Source organism: Elephantulus edwardii, unplaced genomic scaffold, assembly GCF_000299155.1.
Source record: "Elephantulus edwardii isolate Elephantulus edwardi_28Jun2011 unplaced genomic scaffold, EleEdw1.0 scaffold00118, whole genome shotgun sequence".
NCBI lineage: Eukaryota > Metazoa > Chordata > Mammalia > Macroscelidea > Macroscelididae > Elephantulus > Elephantulus edwardii.
In genome coordinates this window covers 8,222,748-8,242,023 of record NW_006399868.1, presented here as the reverse complement: position 1 = coordinate 8,242,023, position 19,276 = coordinate 8,222,748, and the positions used below count along the sequence as shown (strand labels likewise).

The following is a 19,276-nucleotide window of genomic DNA, read 5'->3' as shown; positions in this document are numbered from 1 at the left end:
GATAGCTCTATCTATCTATCTATCTATCTATCTATCTATCTATCTCTCTATCTGGTTCTAATTTAGTGGTAAGAAGCTGAGCTGCAGTATTGAAAGCATACAGTTCAAACCCATCTGCTCTGCTGAAGAAGGATGGACAATCTCCTCCCATTCAATTAACTTCCTCTGAAAACCCACTGGAGGGTCATCTACTGGTCAGTTCTGACTCGATGGAGCACAACAACATATAGAGTAGGAGTCTTGGAGGTATAAAGAATGTTGTGTTGGGATGCTAAGTGAAAGGTCAATGGTTCAAAGCCACCAGGCTTTCTGCAGGAAAAAATGAAGGTAGTCTCCTCCCATCAGGATTTACAGCCTCAATGTGACAATGAATGAAAGAAAGAAAAAAAGAATATCTAACTTCTCAGTAAATGTTCATTAAAATTACAATTAAAATAAAGTTTCACTTTTAAAAAAAGATTTACAGCCTCAAAAATCAATGGCGGGTCGAGAGGACGCAGAATCTACTAGAGAGGAGAGTGGTGGGTGTCATGAGTGAACTGTAATGAGACGTTAAGATAGTACTGATCTTAAAAAAATGTCTTCATGATCTTAAAAAAGTGTTAGAAAAGCACACAGGATAAAATAAAACACAAGATAATCATGCTTGACAGGAGTAGATATAATGTCTATAGCCTAAAGCTAAACACGCGAGCGCGCGCACACACACACACACACACACACACACACACACACACACGACAGCAGTGTCTAGAATCTCTAGTGCCCAAGGGAAAGTTAACTCAGAAGCCAACATGCACTTAATGACAACTGAAATAATGTTAGTAAAACACACACAACACACAAGACAATCAGTTAACATATTTAAAAGAATATGATTTCTGAAAAAATAATCAGAATGATTTATTCTCATGCAACACTTGCCTCTGGCTAAATATTTATCAGATTAACCAGATATGGTTTTGTGATTTATTGGGATGGACAAATGATGAAAGGGAAACATTTTATGCATGTTAAAGGTAACACCAAGTTTCTTATATAAAAAGAAGATGATAAAATAAAAAAGAGACACTGCTATTACTTTCCCTTTTTCTTTGATTACAGAACAGCCAGCAGGTTACTCATGGGTTTATAGTTTATAGGAATTAATCTTGAAATGCAATGATGTTTCTAGAGTGCTTAATAAAAGAAGCTACAAATTGTTGCTGTGTTTTAATGAAGTTACACTAATCTTCAACGGGTGGGACGTAGACGTGGCCATGACTGAGTCACTAATGTCTATCTGGCACCAAGTGGTTATTGTCATGAGATGCCGTTAAGTCGACTATGTCTCAGCAATCCCATGAACAGGACAGGTTGAAGCTCCACCCACCACGCACTTTCCTCTACCACGCTCGTGCGCACGACTGGACTCACTGTTTCTATCCATCTCACCGAGGTTCTTCCTCTATTTCACTGTCTACTTTTCCAACCAGGGAGGGATGTGGGAATGATAGAGATAAAGAAGTCTGCAATGAGGATGAAAAAGCACTAACCTCTTTCAATGGAGACTGATTTATGTAAGGCGAAGATGATTTCAAGGGCTAAAAAGGAAAATAAATTCATTTCTGAACCAATGCGGTCGACATTGTTGTTGTTGTTGTTAGTGCCATTGACTCACAGACGATGCATAGCAAACCTATGAGTGAAAGACCTGAACACTTGTATAACTTTTACCGTTTCTCCCAATTCATAGAGTTTCCAGAGGCAAGCTATTTTGGAAGTGGATGCCACTCCTGCTTCTAGGCTTGTTTTAATCGGGGAGCTCCACCAAACACTGTCCACTATGGGTGACCAATATTGCATTTGACACATCAGCGTCACAGTGTTCAGCATCACCCCAACCACGAGTTATCTCTGTACAGCACATGGACAGACCAGGGCTATACCACTTAGAAGAATGTTTTACCAAAACCAATTAAAACCAGGCCTGACGGCCACAGGTTAAAACCACCCACCTTGGGCTTGGTAGTATCACTTTCTATTCACTAGGCCAAGTGAGCTCTCTCTATGTTGTTTTTGTTAAGTGACACTGAATCGTAGACAAGGCAACTCTCTGAAGAAGGAGCTATCATTGCCACTTACTCAGCTTCAAGAATGGATGTGAAAAAGGCACTGTTAGTCTAGTCAAAGCTCACTAAGGTGAGGCAGTGCTGCTGCCCAGAGAAGGAAATCATGGTTGGGAAAGCAAACGGTCACTGGAAAGGGCAAAGAATCTCTACACGGTGCACTGGCCCTCTGAGCAATGAGCGCAAGCGCAGTTGGGAAGGCTCAGGGTCAACCAGCTTGCCCTCCTGTCGTACATGAGGTCATCATGAGTCAGGAATGATTTGACGGCACTTCACAACAACAACAACAACACAGTTTGTGCTGTGGCAAGTGTATTTCACTCATCCTTTTGAATTCTCAACACGACCGTGATTCTTCCCGTACTTGTGACATGTGGTCGGGGGCAGACCTCATGAGCGATACTCTCTGGACCATATCTTGGCTTTGGCAGCTCTATCAGTGTGTCTGTGGGCCCTGTGGCCTTTCTCTGCCTCCTTTCATCACCTCCAAAATGGGAACAATAACCTTTGAAGAGTGCTGCGAGAATTATGATGAGATTTTAATGAGTTCATTCTGAAGCACATTTGTAACAATGCCAGAAACACAACAGCATTCAATAAATATCAGTTACCATCGTTAGTGGGATTCAGGAGTTTGCTCAGGGTCATGGAAACGAACAATTGGTTCAATTAGTTTCATTAGTTTTCACCTCACTACATGGCTTTACTTTCTGGGAAGACAAAAAGCTTTTCTGGGTAATGTGATTACGGATACCATCAGCTAGACCCTATCTAGACAACACACATGACTAATTAATTATCTTGACCACAGTCGAGTTCTGCTTCCCTACTTATATACAGGTAGACTTTATCACCTCGACAGTGCTCTGGAAACTTTTCCCAGAACATAGCATGCTGAGTGTCCACACTAATTGTCATGATGGATAAATGCATGCAGTGGTGATAAAGTTAATTCCAATTCAAATGGGTTATTTTCATTTTCACATGATACAGGAATGACAGTAGTTACTAGATCAGTAACTATTTTTTTCTCTATTAGATATACCATCAAGTTAACTAGAACTCATAGTGAAGCAGTAGGACCAAGTCGAGCTGCCCAACTGGGTTTCCAAGGTTCTGTAAATTTGTAAATCTTTATGGGTGCAGAATGCCACATATTTCTCCCTTGGCATGGCTGATGGGTTCAAACCACTGGCCTTCTCATCAGCAGACAAATGCTTTAACTGCGGGATCTCTAGCATGCCATTCCCAGGTAGGCACGTTCCCATAAGTTCTTCTCTCTGAAGTTCTCAAGTTGGAACTTGTCTCAAGATGCGTCATTTGGTTTCATAAGTACCTTTCCTTTGTATCTTTAAACAATACTCGTTGGTGCACCGACTGGTTGCTCAAATCTCTGGGCCTCCATTTCCTTCGTGTCACTCTGCAATTCCCACTTGATGCCCGTGACCTTCCTATATCAGGAGTCAAACTGACACTGACTCGCGTGGAATCTGATTAAGTTCTGACATCTGCCTCACACTTGATAAAACCAGTGCAACCCGGTGACCAGAGCTGCTTCCAAAGCAGTAGATTAAGGCAGAAAACAGAGCTCACAGCAAATGGCAACCAGGTACTTAAACACAACATCATCCTTCCTACTGCCTGGTTCGTGACGCTGCCAACGACAAGGAAAGAAAAATGCTTTTGGTAGCAGATATTAAGAGGCAGTTCTGTGATATATTCTGGCCCCCAAAATTATAGTTGTCCAAACTAATAAATCCTGCAGATGTCAATGCGATGTGCTTCTATAATACACAGCTTGAATTCACAGGAGACAAAGGTTATCAAACTGTGGACATAAATATAATTCTCTAGTCTCTATCTTTTCTCTTTATGGCACTGCAGAAAGTCATAAAAACACGGCAATGGGCTTAGAAGTTAATAAGAAAGTTCTGGCCTAGAAAACACCATAAGCACAAAGCCTTATTTTCAAAATGCCCCGGGCTTCCTTAGATGACCCTAGAGCCGGTGTGAGGCGCCGCGGCTAGCCTGATGTTTTCACGTAGATTCCGACTCCTCCTACCAGCATCCATCCAGTATCCGAGTCTGTACAGCTTTAAAGAAGGAGAAGGGTCATCCTTGTGCAGCAGTGTGGCTGGTGACATCACGCTGCCCACCATCCCATCAGTAGCCCAATCTATATAACACATCCATCACCAGAGCTCTGCAAGCTGAGGCCCAGGGCAGGTAAAACACTTTTCTCATATCTGAATGGAACTGAAATAAAAATCCAAGAGGCAGATTGCAAAAAAAAAAAATCTGTTATGGACCCCTGATCATCTGATAGTCATAAAATTGGTTTGGTGTGTTTTTCTGCTAAATACACACAGAGACATACACATATTTAGTTGTTGCTGCAAGGTGGGGTCACGTTGACTCGATCACAGAAATTCTATGAACAACTGGTCAGATGCTTGCCCTCCCTATGCCACCTTGACATCCTCTACCTTATTCAAGTCCATTCCACGGCCACTGTGTGTGAATTGACAGACAGACTCTAAATGTAGACAGACAGATGCAGAGAGAAGCCAGCACAGAAGTCTATCAGGACCAAGTGTTACCTTCATTAGCTTTAAGGCCATTCTCTTTCTTTCAACGCACGTGACCATCAACAGCTTAAATTCATGTGCAGCATATAGTCTTTCATCAGGGAATAATTATCTGTTTTCCACGGGAAACTTCTAACGAGCCAACATTCACATCTTTTGTTACATCACTCTTCGTACAGATCTGTAGCTATCTTTCTAGGTCATTCCATCAAGGAGGTTAACACTGTCATCTTTCCACATCTTCAGGAGTGCTAGCCCATTCTGGGTTCAATCACCTTTTCAAAATCTAGTATCACTGCTCTATTGAAAACAAACTCACTACTACGGAATTAGTTCTGATAGCTAGAGACCCAGAAACCTCAGGAATCATTTTAGGTTCAATCACCTTTTCAAAATCTAGTATCACTGCTCTCTTGAAAACAAACTCACTACCATTAAATTAGATCTGATAGATAAATGACCCAGAACTCCATAGTGTTTCCAAGACCCTAATCTCCAAGGAACCCTGGAGGTATAGTGTGTTACATGTCAACCTGCGAGCCCAAAGGTTCGAATGTACCTGCAGCCACTTGGCCTATAAAGGTTTGCAGCCTTGGAAACAACCTAATGAATCTAATATACATGGAAATTGACTTCCATGTCTTTTGCCCTTGGAGCACCTGGTAGAGCTGAACTGTCAACCTTTTTGTTGGCAATCAAACGTTTTAACCACTGGGCTATGACGGCTCCCGTCTCTTTTTAATGCCCCTTAAAATCTGCTGTCAACTATGGCATATTAACTCAATTTTCTCTATTTTTCTCATATTTATTTGGCAATATCTTGTCCAAAGAACCCAAAATGTCTTTTTTTCCAGTGATTAAAGCAGTCAGTTGCAAGTCCAGGGGATGGAGCCCACAGCAGCAGGCTGGGAGGAAAATGTGGCTCTCTGTTCCAGCAAGCCAGCCCAGAGGGTCATCAGGAGTCAGCACTCGCTCGGGGGTGACAAGATGGGTTGTGGTTTTTTAAAACATTCTAACTAGTATAGGAAGCCCTGGTGGCCTAGTAGTAAGAAGCTGCACCACAATCCCCGAGGCACACAGTTTGAACCCACGAGCTGCTCTGTGGGAGAAGGATGGGGAATCTCTTCCTGTAAGATAAACTGCCTCTGAAAACCTGCTGGAGGGTCAGCTACGGGTCAATTCCAACTTGACCCCAAACAACAACAACAACAATAAATAGTATAGAAAACAAGATGAGAATACAAATATGTAGGGTTATTAATAAGAAGCAAACTGGGAATACAAAGAAAAGAAAAACTGTATCACCACCCCTTCTGTGCTGCCAGAATACTTTATATTTTAATACCTTTTACTGTGCTGTCAACTCAAAGACACGTGGTTCGAATGCACCAGCTGCTCCACGGGAGAAAGATGTGCAATCTCCTCCTGTGCAATTTACAGTCTCTGCAAATTCGCTGCAGGGTTAGATATGGGTTGGTTCTGAATCAATGGCATACAACAACTACCACCACAACGTGTTTGCAGTGAATCTTTTATAAACATAAGATTACATAATGAACAAATGGGCAAAAACTAAACTTAGTCAAACCTTTCGAACAGGAAGTGCTCAGGGCCTTTTTTCAAGACACTTCAGTAAAAATAGTCCTTTTGTTGTCATCTGACCTGAGAGTTGAGTTCAACTCGCAGAGACCCTATGTGACAGAATGGAATGGAGGCGTCACCTGGTTTTGTAGGCTGTAATGTTTATGAGAGCAGAATTCAGGTTTTCAGTCCCACCAGCTCCTGGTGGCTCCAAAGCAGAGATCTTTCCGAGGAGAGCGGAGAGGGCATGAGCAGAGGTCCTCAAAATAATCTTACTTTTCTCAATTTAGCAAACTCAACTGGGTTGCTACACTGAGAACGAGGCTCAATCTGTCCTCTTTCAACACTTCAAATTAAATTTTTCCTTCCTGCATAAAAAATTCAAGACCATTTTTCTGCTTCAAGATTTCAAAGGAAGCCTAGCACCAAATTATAGGTGGCTTGATTTCCTAGAAAAGCAGAGCTGTATAAAAATACAGAGCAGCATATGGTAAAACCTTAGAGTGGCTCTTTGGAGTTCATATTCTTTATGCAAATCCTGAAAATAAAAATTCCATTCCCTTAATGTACAAGACTCAAGAATGATAATGATGCCTTTCCATTTGGGCATTTTCCCATTGACAATTAAAGAGTTCTGATGGCAGAACAGTTAAGTGCTAGGCTATTAGCCCAAAGGTCAAGGGCTCAAAGCTCCAAGGGACTCTGCAGTAGAAAGTTGAGACAGGCCTGTTTCCATGAACAGGGTTGCTGGTAGGTGCCATGGGGTACACGTCATATCGACCCAAAGCACAGCAGTACTCACCCGTGGCCACAGCTATACCACCCTCACACAGATTACAATGCCTGAGCCCATCATGGAGGCCACTGTGCCAAGCCAATCTGGAGGGTCTTCTGTTTTTTTCTCACCTTCCACATTAGCAAGCATGAAGCTTGACGCCTTTATCTCGAGGCTGCCTCCTGATAACGCTTTGCCCCAGTTCTGTGACACACAGTCTCTCCACCCTTATTTCTAAGGAGGATTCTAGCCACACTTTTCCAACCACACATTTGTTCCTTCTAGAAATCTCTGGGACATTCCGTATCTTTTGCCAATAAAATTATTCAAAGGCACCACAACTTCCTTATTCCCCTTATTTTGTCCAGCTTTCACATGTCAATGAAGTGAGTGGAAATACTAGGCCACGGGTCAGGCTCACCTTTGTCCTCAGAATGACATCACTGCTTTGCGCACTTCCAAGAGACCCTCTGCTGATGAAGTCCACATTTGATTTCTTGACTGCTTCTTCCACAGGCATTGACGGTGGATCCCAATAAAATGAAATCAATGCCTACTTCAATATTTTCTTTGGTTAAGATGATGTTGATTACTAGTTTAATTGTAGGGGTCTAAATTTTCTTACGTTGAAGCGCAACCCACGCCGAAGGATCTTCACTAGGGAATGAGTCACGTCCTCCTCACTCTGAGCGAGCGAGGCCGTGTCACGTGCACACTGTTGATTGCAGCCTTGATCCTGCTCACGTCTTCACATCGTCCAGCTTCTCAGACTGTTGCTCAGCACAGACGGAAGGAAAACGCAGGAGGAATCCAACCCTCCTTCACACTCGTCCTGAGTGGTTACCCTGCACTATCTTGTTCTGCTGTGACAACCTCCTCTAGGCCTACGGACAGCTTCCACACAAACTTCACTTTCTTCACAGTGGTTTCTCCTCCTTAGATGTCAGTTCGTCATACTGTTGTGGTTTGCACGGTTGTTTGCTATGCCACCAGTATTTCAAATACCTGTATAGTCACTTATGGTGGACAGGTTTCCGCCAAGAGTCCAGACTATGGAAAATTAGACAGAAGGACTTGACAATCTACTTCTTAAAACAAAACAAAACAAGACAAAAACACACAAACAGGGGATCTGGCGTGAGGGGCAATGTATACAAACTATGTAGGTAAACCAGTATAATATTAAAAATAAAAATGACACAAACAAAAAAAAATCAACCCTGGTTGATAAAACTTTATGAACAGCAGACCTGTGGTCTGCAGCTCAACCTGTAACCAGTGCCCTAACTGCCTGGCCTCCTTTTAAATTAGACCACACCTGAATTAAATACAGTGCACTCAACTGTATGCTTAAATTAACTGATAATCAAACCTACTCATTTTCTTCTCACAGAGAACAAATTTCTTTCTGCCTTTCAGTGTCCACAAGGTGTGGTGTTAAAACCACAGTTTTTCTATGTGGCGTTAGCACCTCAGTCATTATTGTGGTGCTCAGGTAGGAAGAGCTGTTGAGATTAAATCAAACTGACCGTTTCACTTAACATCCACTTTACAGCAGAGCCTCTGGACATTGCAGGGAAAGTGTTACCAAATTTTGCTCTTGTGCATTCTGTCCCTGATTTGTTTGCATCAGCCCAATTTAACAGAACTATGTCCACATTTTGCCAAGAATAATTTAAACTTTCATGAGATGCAACTTAAAGTTTTGGTATTTTTATTCAGTGAAAGTCTGAGACAAGCATTAAAGATTCAAAGTCTCATTACACCATCACCACTACAGAGTAGCTCATTCTCTCCGAAGAATTAACTCCAGAATCCCAACACATTTCCGATCACATAAGGTCACACGATCCTGCTTTTAATGATTTCTTCCAAACCTCTTAGTGGAGTAGCTAAGAAGCAGATGGCTGTAAATCAGCAGTTCTATCCCACCGTGTCTGAGTCAGCTAGAAATCTCACTTCCTTAAAGTTGTTTTTTGTGTGGAGCAATCAGTAAACAGAAGTCTCTCCCACTGTCCCCAGAAGGAGCCACTCATGAAGGGGCCGGAGTGACATCACTTGAAAGTGAAGGGCTATGTTTGCACACAGTGAGGAGCAGGACATCAGACAAGCCAGGTGGCCAGAGGAACTCTGTTCCTGCTCCTGCTGGAGTCCCAGCTCTTAGAACAAACCACCTCTCCCACTGAGTCCTGATGCTTGTTCAGCGATCACGGCCACTGTCTACTGGATTCCAACTCACAGCAACCCGGTAAGACAGTGAAGTGGCTCAGAGGGTTTCCGAAGAGGCTGCAGTCTCTACACAGACTGCCATATCTTTCCCCCACAGAGCTTTGTGCCCCCACGGTTCCTCCGATGTTTGTGAGCGGGTTTAAAAACACAGAGCTCTGAGTTAACCAACCTTTCCTCAGAGGTCAGGGGCTGCAATGCATAAGGATGACTGCTAGCAGCCAACAAAGGTAGTTAGTCCCCCAGGCTGGGGTAGAAACACCACAAGAGGAGGTTTTCTAGGTCTCTTCTGCTATGCATCATGTAAGGCACACACAGCAGAAGCTTGCAGTCCATCTCAGTGGACCTCCCGTGCAGGGAGAAGTCCAAGAGACAGACTCCCATTCATGGCCTCATCCACTGGACCACGTGAACTGTGCAAGGAAGACTCACTTCAGCCCAGTTTTTCAGGGGGAACGACTCATGACAGGATGCTTCCTGTTGTATGACGCCTGACTCTGCTAAGTGATAAAAGCTACCTTCCAGGTGTGACCGTGCTCAGCACTGCATGAAAGGACATAATGTTTACAGGACATTCCAGGTGTTTCCAGCTTTTCTGAAGGAGAAAGAAGGGCACTCTCTTCCCACGTGATTTACAGCCTCTGAAAACCTGATGCAGCGTCAGTGTCTAAATACGGGGAAACAGGCCTCAGGTGCACAGGGCTGTAAGCGTCTCTCTGAAAGGGCCAAAAGAAATAAGAATAATACAACCTGTCACTGCCACAGAGCAGAGAGCAGATAAAGAGTCTGTGGCCCAAACCCCATCAAGTCACACAAACAGCAAGAGGTTTGTTTATTCATTGCTGACTCAGACTCACAGTTGTGGTGCCGAGAAGGGGGTTTACGAGGGAAGTAAGTTGGAGAGTAGGGCAGGGAAAGACTATTACCTAATGCAAATCCAAGGTTTAGCTAAGTTCCAGATAATTCCTCAATTATCCCAGGTTCTGGTTTTAAGTTCAGCAGTCGTTACAAGGTTTTTCTTCACAACAAGAACAGCCAAACCTTTAACTATCCAGCACAAACGCAAGAAGCCTCACGTCACAGTCGCTCCACAGCAATGCCACAGTCTCTCCACCGCCTGGGTCTCCCTCTCACCAGGGTCTTTCCACCATGAGCCTTGCTCACCTCAAGTCTTCCTGCTCAGTGTGGGAAGTACTCTTTCTCTTATCTTAGTCCCGTAGCTGGTGCTGATTTGCAAGACTATGTGACTGCAGTTAAGGTCTCTGGAGACCAGAAGCTAAATGGCTAAAAAAAGCCCACTTATAGGCTAACACTACAGCCAGCTATGCGTCAGTAATGACAGGATGACAAGGAGCTAGGCTGAGTTCCCAGATCAGCCCTCAGTGCCCTTTACTAATGGTCTCCTGGCTACCTGCAAGGACAGTATGTGTCCACCACACGACCAATGTACTCTGTCCCAGCTGTGGTGGTTGGACAGAATTTGTCCCACATCTGCAGACCAGGTGATTCCACGTAGATGTGGCAAACAATTTTTCCTAATATCACACCCTAACTTGATTTTCTAAATCAATGAAAATTATTTCCTCCGTTGTCTTGCATATAGAGCTTCTTTTACTCCAGGCTCTATGAAAATCATATTCACAAGAGCTTCATGTTACATTTGGCTAAACTCAAAGCAATTGACTGAGCCAAGAGTCTGGACAACTGGACTATATGAAGGAGAATATGAAATCAGGATTGGAAGAAGACTCATTAACAGCATGTGTTATGCTGATGGTAGAACTTGCTTGCTGAAAGCAAAGAGGACTTGACACACTTAATGAAGAAGATAAAAACTTATAAACTTAAACATGGATTACATCTCACAACCGAACCAATGAACATTACCACAAAGGGAGAAAAGTTTGAAGCTGTCAAGGATTTAATTTACTTGGATCCAACACCAACATTTAGGGAAGCAGCAATCAAGAAACCAAACAACATGTTGCATTAAGTAAATATTCTGTCAGAGACCTCTAACATCCTAAAGAACATTAAGAGCTAAGTTGTTCTGACCTAAGCTGGGGTATTTTTAAATTGTTTCATACACATCTGAAAGTTGCACAGAGGAGAAGCAAGGTACAAGAATTTTAGGTATTGTTATATTTTTAAATTTTTTAAACCAAATAACGTGATGAACTCCTATCTAAGCATTTTATGTACAAAGAAATACTTCTGCAGAACTTTAATTTTTTTAATGAATACGGTTATATGTGGATTTTTAAATGATATCTTTTTATTTTTTATGTGGGAAGACTTGTTTAATTAATGAATACTCTGTTATCTGAACAGAAGGACCTATGGAAGTGACTCTAGAATTTTAGAAAGTCTTCTTTTAGAAATGCTTCAACTCATGTTAGGAAATGAACCAGGTTATTCACACTGTAAACAGTATTTGCTTTCTTTAAGTAATTAAAGAGCTGTATTTTTTGGTATGAATATAAATTTTCTTCAGAGATAAACCATTACATACTTTTCCCCCTAGGATAAATTAGTTGCTGGTTGTATAGAATTGCTGTTTAGCTCTTTGGCTTTTTTAAAAAAGTTACCAACGTCTAGAGCAGATGGACCATTTTCCACGCCCGTGGTGATGAATGAATGATCAGGTTTCTCCTTGTTCCCACAAATATTTAGAAATGCCACTATTTTTCACTTCAGCTATTCTGACAGATGAGTAGTGATAACTCAGTGACTTCAATAGCATTTCCTAAACCTTAGGAAGTTCTGGTAACTCGTGGTAAGAAACTATGTTGCCGTCCCAAAGGCATGTGGTTTGGATCCATCAGCTGCTCCCTGAGAAAAGAATGGCACACCTCCTCTTGTGCGATTTACTGCCTCTGAAAACCCACTGGAGGGTCAGCTATAGATCTGTCCTGACTCACGAGCACATAAAAGCAACAACAAACATTAAAAAAGCAGGGACACATGCACGTCCACTCCCACAGACACACAAACTCTACATGTGATGCATAATGTGCCAGCTCTCCTCATCTTCTCCCCTCCTGTTCCTCTGTTGCGTGTACTCCTCCCGCCTTTACCCATCCCCATCACCATGATCTCACCTCACTCCAGGTAACACTTGTTCACATTCATCTTTCTCTCCTTCCCTCTGTTTCTTTTACAGAAATGTCATTAGTCATGCTATTCCTCTCTGCTGGTTGTTTAGCTTGAGAACTGTATGCACTTAACAAAACGCTTTTCAAGTGAATAGAATTCTGTGGAGTGACGGCATATTATTTCCTGATGAGAATATACCATCGTGTGTTCTTCTCTGGTTTTGATTGGCATTAGTTTTGTTTCCAGTTTCGTTGCTACTGCAAATAAAGTACCTGAATCGACCTCTTCTCCTATTTGTCAATACATCAATACAGGATATATCACTAGGTGGTTCACTAGGCTAAATTTTGTCTATATGATAACATATCTTTTTAAAAATTTTCTACTTGTTTATTTACAAAATTTGAATACATTGTTTTCAAGAAGAAATTATTTCATTTTCCCTCACCCCCTCACCCATCAAATTGTATAACCTGATGATTAATCTTCTCTTCCCTGCATATCTACATCCCTCTGTTCTAATCTCTCCACCCCTCTTGGAACCATATACTCATTCTACAATAATGGTTTTATATAACATTTATCCTTGTGGGACTGAGTTAGTTCCCTCAGCATAATGCTCTACAGTCCCTTCAAAGTTAGGTAATTTACAAAATCACTGCTGCTGTGCACTGTATAGTATTCCACTGTGTAAATGTACCATAATTTCTCAATCCATTCAATTGTGGTTGGACATCTGGGCTGTTTCCATGTTCTTGTGATGGTGAATAATGCTGCTTTGAATACTGGTGTACAAATACCAGTTTGTGCCTCAGTTCTCATATTCTCAGGGTATATTACAAGTAGTAGAATAGCTGGGTCATTTCTATCTTCAGCTTTTTGAGGAAGCACCAAACCACCTTCCAGAATGGTTGTATCATTTTACAATCCCACCAACAATGTATAAGAGTTCCCATCTCTTCACATCCTTCCCAACATTTATTACTTGGTGCCCTGTTAAACTTTGCCACTGTTACTAGAATAAGATGGAACCTCACTGTGGTTTTGATTTGCATCTCTCTTATTGCCAGTGATTTGGAGCATTTCTTCATGTGTCTGTTTGCCATTTGAATATCTTCCTCTGTGAAAATTATTTCCATGTCTTTTGCCCATTTTGTAATTGGGATATCAGACCAGTGTCATCTAGGGTTTTCAATGGTTGACGCACTGGAAGAGGGTCACTAGTCTTTTCTTTCACAACATCTGTGGTTGGACTTGAACTTCCATCCTTCCAGGTCAGCAGCTGACAGTGTTAACTGTCTTAAAACAGAGACTCTATCAGCTCCTGAGTGAAACATCAGATTCTCCACACTTCATGATAAACATTATATCTCAGGAAAAAAAGAACATTTAAGAAGGCTCAATATAGAAACAGTTTTTTAAAATGACATTACATGTAGCAGTAATTATTCAACCCAGGAACTTCCAGTGACAGTACAGAGCATTGCTTTTGCTTGCCCAATGGCTAAAGCCTTCATAACTGCAGTGTATTCTCACAAACAAGGTGCTGGCGTGGGTACAATGTGTTTGTGTAGCTGCAGGACATTTTATCACATCTGGAGATCTGTGTAATCACCACCACAATGTAGCAACAGAACTGCTCTTTCAGCAGAAACACCTGCCTCATGCCACACCCCACAGTCACATGTGCGTCCTTCCACATGACTGACCCTCACCACTGGCAACCACTGATCTGTTTTCCAGTGCTGTTAATCTTTCATCTCAATATTATTATATAAAGGGAATCATCCAGCATGTAGCCTTTTGAAACTGGCTTTGTGCATGCAGCCTAATTTCCTGGATATCCAGATTGTCGCATGTATAATTGGCTCCTTATTGCTGAACGGTATTCCTGGTGTGCACACAGCCAGCATTTGTTTATCCATTCATCTAATGAAGGGCATTTTGGTTATTTAGGATTCTGAGGTCTTACAGCTAGACAGTGGCTGTGAACAGTCATGTACCAATTGTTATGTGGATGTACACCTCCATTCCCCTGGGATAAAAGCTCAGGAATACATCTTCTGGATTATATATAAGTGCAGTCTTCACTTAATTTCTAAGAAATGGTCAAATGATTTCTGGAGTGCTGTATTTTAAGTTCCCACTAGATACTTATTACTAGTCCAGTTTCTCCAATCTTTGCTAGAAATTTTTTTAAAAATTTTATTGTGTTCGTTTCCACTAGGGTGTTAAGAGAGCACTGCATTTCCCTGACACTGGTAATAGTGAACATCTTTCATGTGCTCATTTGCCATCTGAATATCTCCTTCAATGAAAGGTCTCCTCACGTCCTTGACTCATTTCTGCTGGGATCTGGGATTGCTCAAAATGTAGGATGCAGAAAGTCTTTCATAGACAAGAGGTCTTTGCTGATACGTGGTTTTCAAATATCTTCTCCCACTGGGTAGTTTGTCTTCCCATTTTCTTCCGCATAGCAAATGTTTAAATACTGACACCATCTTATTTACAGACTTCTGGTAAGAATTATGCCTCTGATACCATGCCAAGTCTTTATCAGATACTAGTTCCTTGGTTCTTAGATTTTCTCCGTGCAATCTTCTAAAAATATTGCAATCTACAATGGAACATTAAGAAAAACAGCAAAACACTGTCATTGAGTCGATTCTCACTCACCAGGACCCTACAGAATAGAGCAGACTTGACTCAGAGGTCTCTCATGTTTTAAAATCCTTACAGACACAGGCTACCTCATCTCTCTCTCACCAAGTGGTGGTGCATCTGAATTGCACACTCTTCTGTTCACAGCTGAGAGCACTTGACCACTGTGCCACCAGGGCCCTGCAGCATTAGATCCCAGTAGTGCCATCACGCCACTCCACGCAACATAAAAAATGTGAAGCAATGCCCACATCTGAAGATGATAATACTGAATTTCTAAAAAGCCTATTTTTTAAAGGAAAATCTATTTTCTGGTGTCTGTTAGTATTGATATGAGACTTTTTAAAGCAAATCAGCACTGCAGCAGTTTAAAATAGTGAATAAGGAGAAACCATTTTAAAATTAATGTGTGATAGTAGCAAAGCTGGGACAGGTTCTATCATAAAGTCGGGACTCATACTGCCAGTGGCAGGATACTGTTCTGCGTTGGAAAGTCCGTTTAATATGAGGAAACAAGCACAGATGGCCCGTGAAAAAGTGTGCCGGAGGAGCTGGCAGATGGAAGGCACTCACAGAAAGATGAAGGATCAACGTGATGTCAATTCTGTAAAACCAAGTTAAGCAGTGGCGTAGACTACGTGTAATGACAGCTAAACAACCCACATCATCAGGTTTAGAATAATACAACCTGGTATAAATTATTTCTATGACTCCTAACTCAATAAAACCAAAAGCTTTCTTTTCCTTAAAAATATTAAACAAAGCTTCTCCTACAAATTCATACTACATTAAATTCTCCCCTTTCAAGTTCTTCGTAAGCTATGCTTCCATCCATTATGAAACAAATGTCTAATTTCATTGAGCGGAATTCTTTTTTAAAAATGATTTTTCTGAGACACTGAACAAAAATCTTTTAAAGGGTATAATGAGCCCATTACAATATTACTCCAAGCAGAAGTACAAAGAAAGAGCCTTATTATTGTGAGGGGATTACAAGCAATGCCATCATACAGAGGAAAATTCATCTTTCTCTGTAAACTTTCACCCAAGTTACAATAAAAAGACAAACTACACAATACCTTCTAAACACACTTTTAAAAGAAATAATTACATAGCACCAGGGTTGAAAAGGAAATTACTACGAACTCAAACCACACACTGCCTCTTTTTCTTAACAACGCCATAATGCTTTCTGAACTGGGAGGCTAAATCCAACCTTGAACAAGTTTCACTTTAGTACTGGGATCCAGGAAAGCAGCTCCATCTGTCAAGGTCTGGACGCAAGCAGTACGTGGCCAGGCTCTAACTGAGCTCCTCACTGGACTTCCCGACTACATGTCCACAGCGACAATCAGGAACAATCAGTTTGCCAGTCATGTGCTCAACCTCATCACCTCCCTGGGGCACTGTTCATTTATTCTCAAAGGCTGAATGTCAACCTCCTGAGCGCCCTCAGACCACCTGTGAGCAAACTCCAGATACAGACACAGAGAACAAACACGCCTCCCAAACACCTGCAGATGTCACAGTGTGGATGGACCAGGTCCTCAATGGCACATCCTTGTAACCACCAACCCTGGGTCAGCAGCACTCAATAGGTGATCTGGGCCAGTGTCCATGCAGCCTTCTCACTTAGGCTGAAGTCGCTTACCTGACTCACAGGCAAATGTCTTGGATGTTTCATCGTGAAAAATAATTGCCACTGCATGCTTCTTTGTCTCCCGAGGCAGTCTCGTTATGTTTTTGATATTGTGAAGTTCAGTTACCTGCAAAGGAAAACATCCTTCTCTTAGTGCCTTTCCTTTATACCAGAGCGCTTAAACAAAAAGATCGCTTGTCATCTTAACCATGGCTAAGTGCTTGAAGTAAAACCAAAAGATCAGTGGTTTGAACCCACCAGCCCTGCTGCATCTTTTGAGAAAGATGGGCAGTATCCTTCCATAAAGATGAATTGACTCAGAAACCTGATGGAGGGAGGGTCACTATGAGTTGAAACAAACTCAACAGCAGTGAGCTAATAGAATGTATGCACAAGAAAATAGGGTGGCATCGTACATAACATGTTAGCTACCTAACTAAAAGTTAAGCAGTTCAACCAGCAGCTGTTCTATGGTAGGAAGATGGGCAGTCTTTATATGGATTCTATGATTCGGCATACTGGATGGTAATGGGTTTGTCAAGATCTATAAACAGGAACTCCAGTAGCACAGTAGTAAAGAACTGTGGCTGTGAACCAAAAGGTAGGTGATTCAAATCCACCATCCAACTTATGGGAGAACAGTGAGGCATTTAGATGCACTAAAGATTTATACCCTAAATATGCCCCACAAAAGCAAAGAAACTGAATGAGCAATTCTTCTCTGTTGTACAGGGTCACTATGGTTAGGGATTGACTCAATTACACATGTTGTAGCTTTTAAACATAAGCAATGGAATCTCTCTCAGGAAAACAAAAACCATACATGAGATCAACAGACTCTAACCGCACTGTCTCACCTTGTCTTCCCTGCTGATCTCACTGGTAATGTGTGGACGAGGTGAGTAAATGGTCTCAATTTGGCCATGGATAAATATTTAATATAACTACGAATTTCAGCTCCCAGTTCTTTATTGAAACAACTTATTCAGCTAAAACATGTGTGTCATTCTTCCCACATAGTTCATAGAAATAGACTTATGTTTATTTTATCAACATCTCTGCAAACTCAACATTGCAATAATAATGTTGCAAGAGGCGTTTTATTTTTTAGTTCTTGGCTGAATTTCACTTTCTCTAATATGAAAGGTTTCTTATTTCTTGACCAATAATGCTAGAAGCAAGCAAGCAGAAGTGACTGAGATAATAAATAGCCTATAAGTCAACTTTTTAGTATGTTTTATATTGATAACAGTTTTAGATTTACAGGAAAATGATGCAGAAAGTAGAATTAAGTTTCTCTTTCATAACTTCTCCATAGGATCCCCTATTATTAGCATACTGAATTCACATGGTACTTTTATTACAAGTGATGAACCAATATTGATATATTGATATATATACCAATATTGATATAACTAAATCTATGACCAAGAATAATACGTCTATGACTGAGAGAAGAGCTCTGGCAGCCTAATAGTAAGAAGCTGTGCTGCAATCTGAAGGACACCAGTTCAAGCCCCCATCTGCTTCACTGGAGAAAGATGGGAAGTCTCCTCCCAGGTGACTTACTACCTCTGAAAACCTGCTGGGGGGGGGGCAACTGTGGGTCATTTCCAACTCAAGGTCACACAACAGCAATGTGAACAAAAAATGGAACATACTGTGGTCGAGCTGATAGCAACTTACAGCGTCCCTCCCTTGGGCTGGTTTAGCTGGTTGTAAGTCTTAAAAGGAGCAGACAACTTCATGTTTTCCCAGGAAGCAGCAGAGAGTTGGTTAGCCGTCTAACGCCGCCCCGTGTACCACTCAAAATCTATGCCAAACCCACTGTCATCAAATCAGTTCTGAGTCATGGTGACGCATGAGATTTCACGAGGTATAAACCTTACAGAAGGAGAATGCTATCTACCTTCCTTGAAGCAGCTGATGAGTTTGAACTACTAAAGTTGCTGATTGGCTGGCTGGTTGCTGTTGTTAACTGCATGGAGAGTCAAACATAACTCACAGTGCACCTATGAACAACAGACCTGAACTCTGTCCTCTCCTGGGCTATCTGTCATTCTGGACACACTTGAGCCCATTGCTGAAGTCACTGTGTTGAGCCATCTTGTTGAGGGTCTTCCTTTTGTTTGCCGACCCTTCACCTTTCCAAGCATTCTGTCCCTTTCCAAGGAATAGCCTCGCCTAACAACAGGCCCAAAATACGTGAGACAAAACGTTGCCATCCTTGTATCCTTGTATCTATTACTTTCTCCAAGACAAGTATGCAACCTAGGATACCAACAGGGCTCCTCACAACGTATAAATAGCTGGATGGTATCAGATACTCTAATAGGCATGGACGTGCACATGTCTAATCATGTAATGACTCTAGTTTCTCTAGGACCTACCTAACAGTAGAACTACTGGATCACGTGGTGTTTTATGCCCAACTTTTTAAGGAAGCAGGACACTGTGTCCTGCAATAAACAGTAGGAGACCAAAAGACAAAGCCATTTTGCCCAAAAAACAAAACCCAAAGGGCATGAAGAGTCAACAAAGAAGGGCTGATGAAAACTGAGAACACGTGAAGCAGAAAAGCATTGATCCACCGAAGCGCTGA

General features: G+C 41.7%; 1 protein-coding gene across 1 annotated transcript in view; it reads right to left on the bottom strand.

The window, feature by feature from the left end:
- DOK6 (docking protein 6) overlaps positions 1-19,276 on the bottom strand; it is a 297,299-nt gene that overhangs the window by 141,198 nt on the left and 136,825 nt on the right. Inside the window, exon 3 of the mRNA XM_006892744.1 lies at positions 16,687-16,801. Coding sequence (XP_006892806.1) covers positions 16,687-16,801 — 115 coding nt within the window. The remainder of the gene's footprint in view (positions 1-16,686; positions 16,802-19,276) is intronic.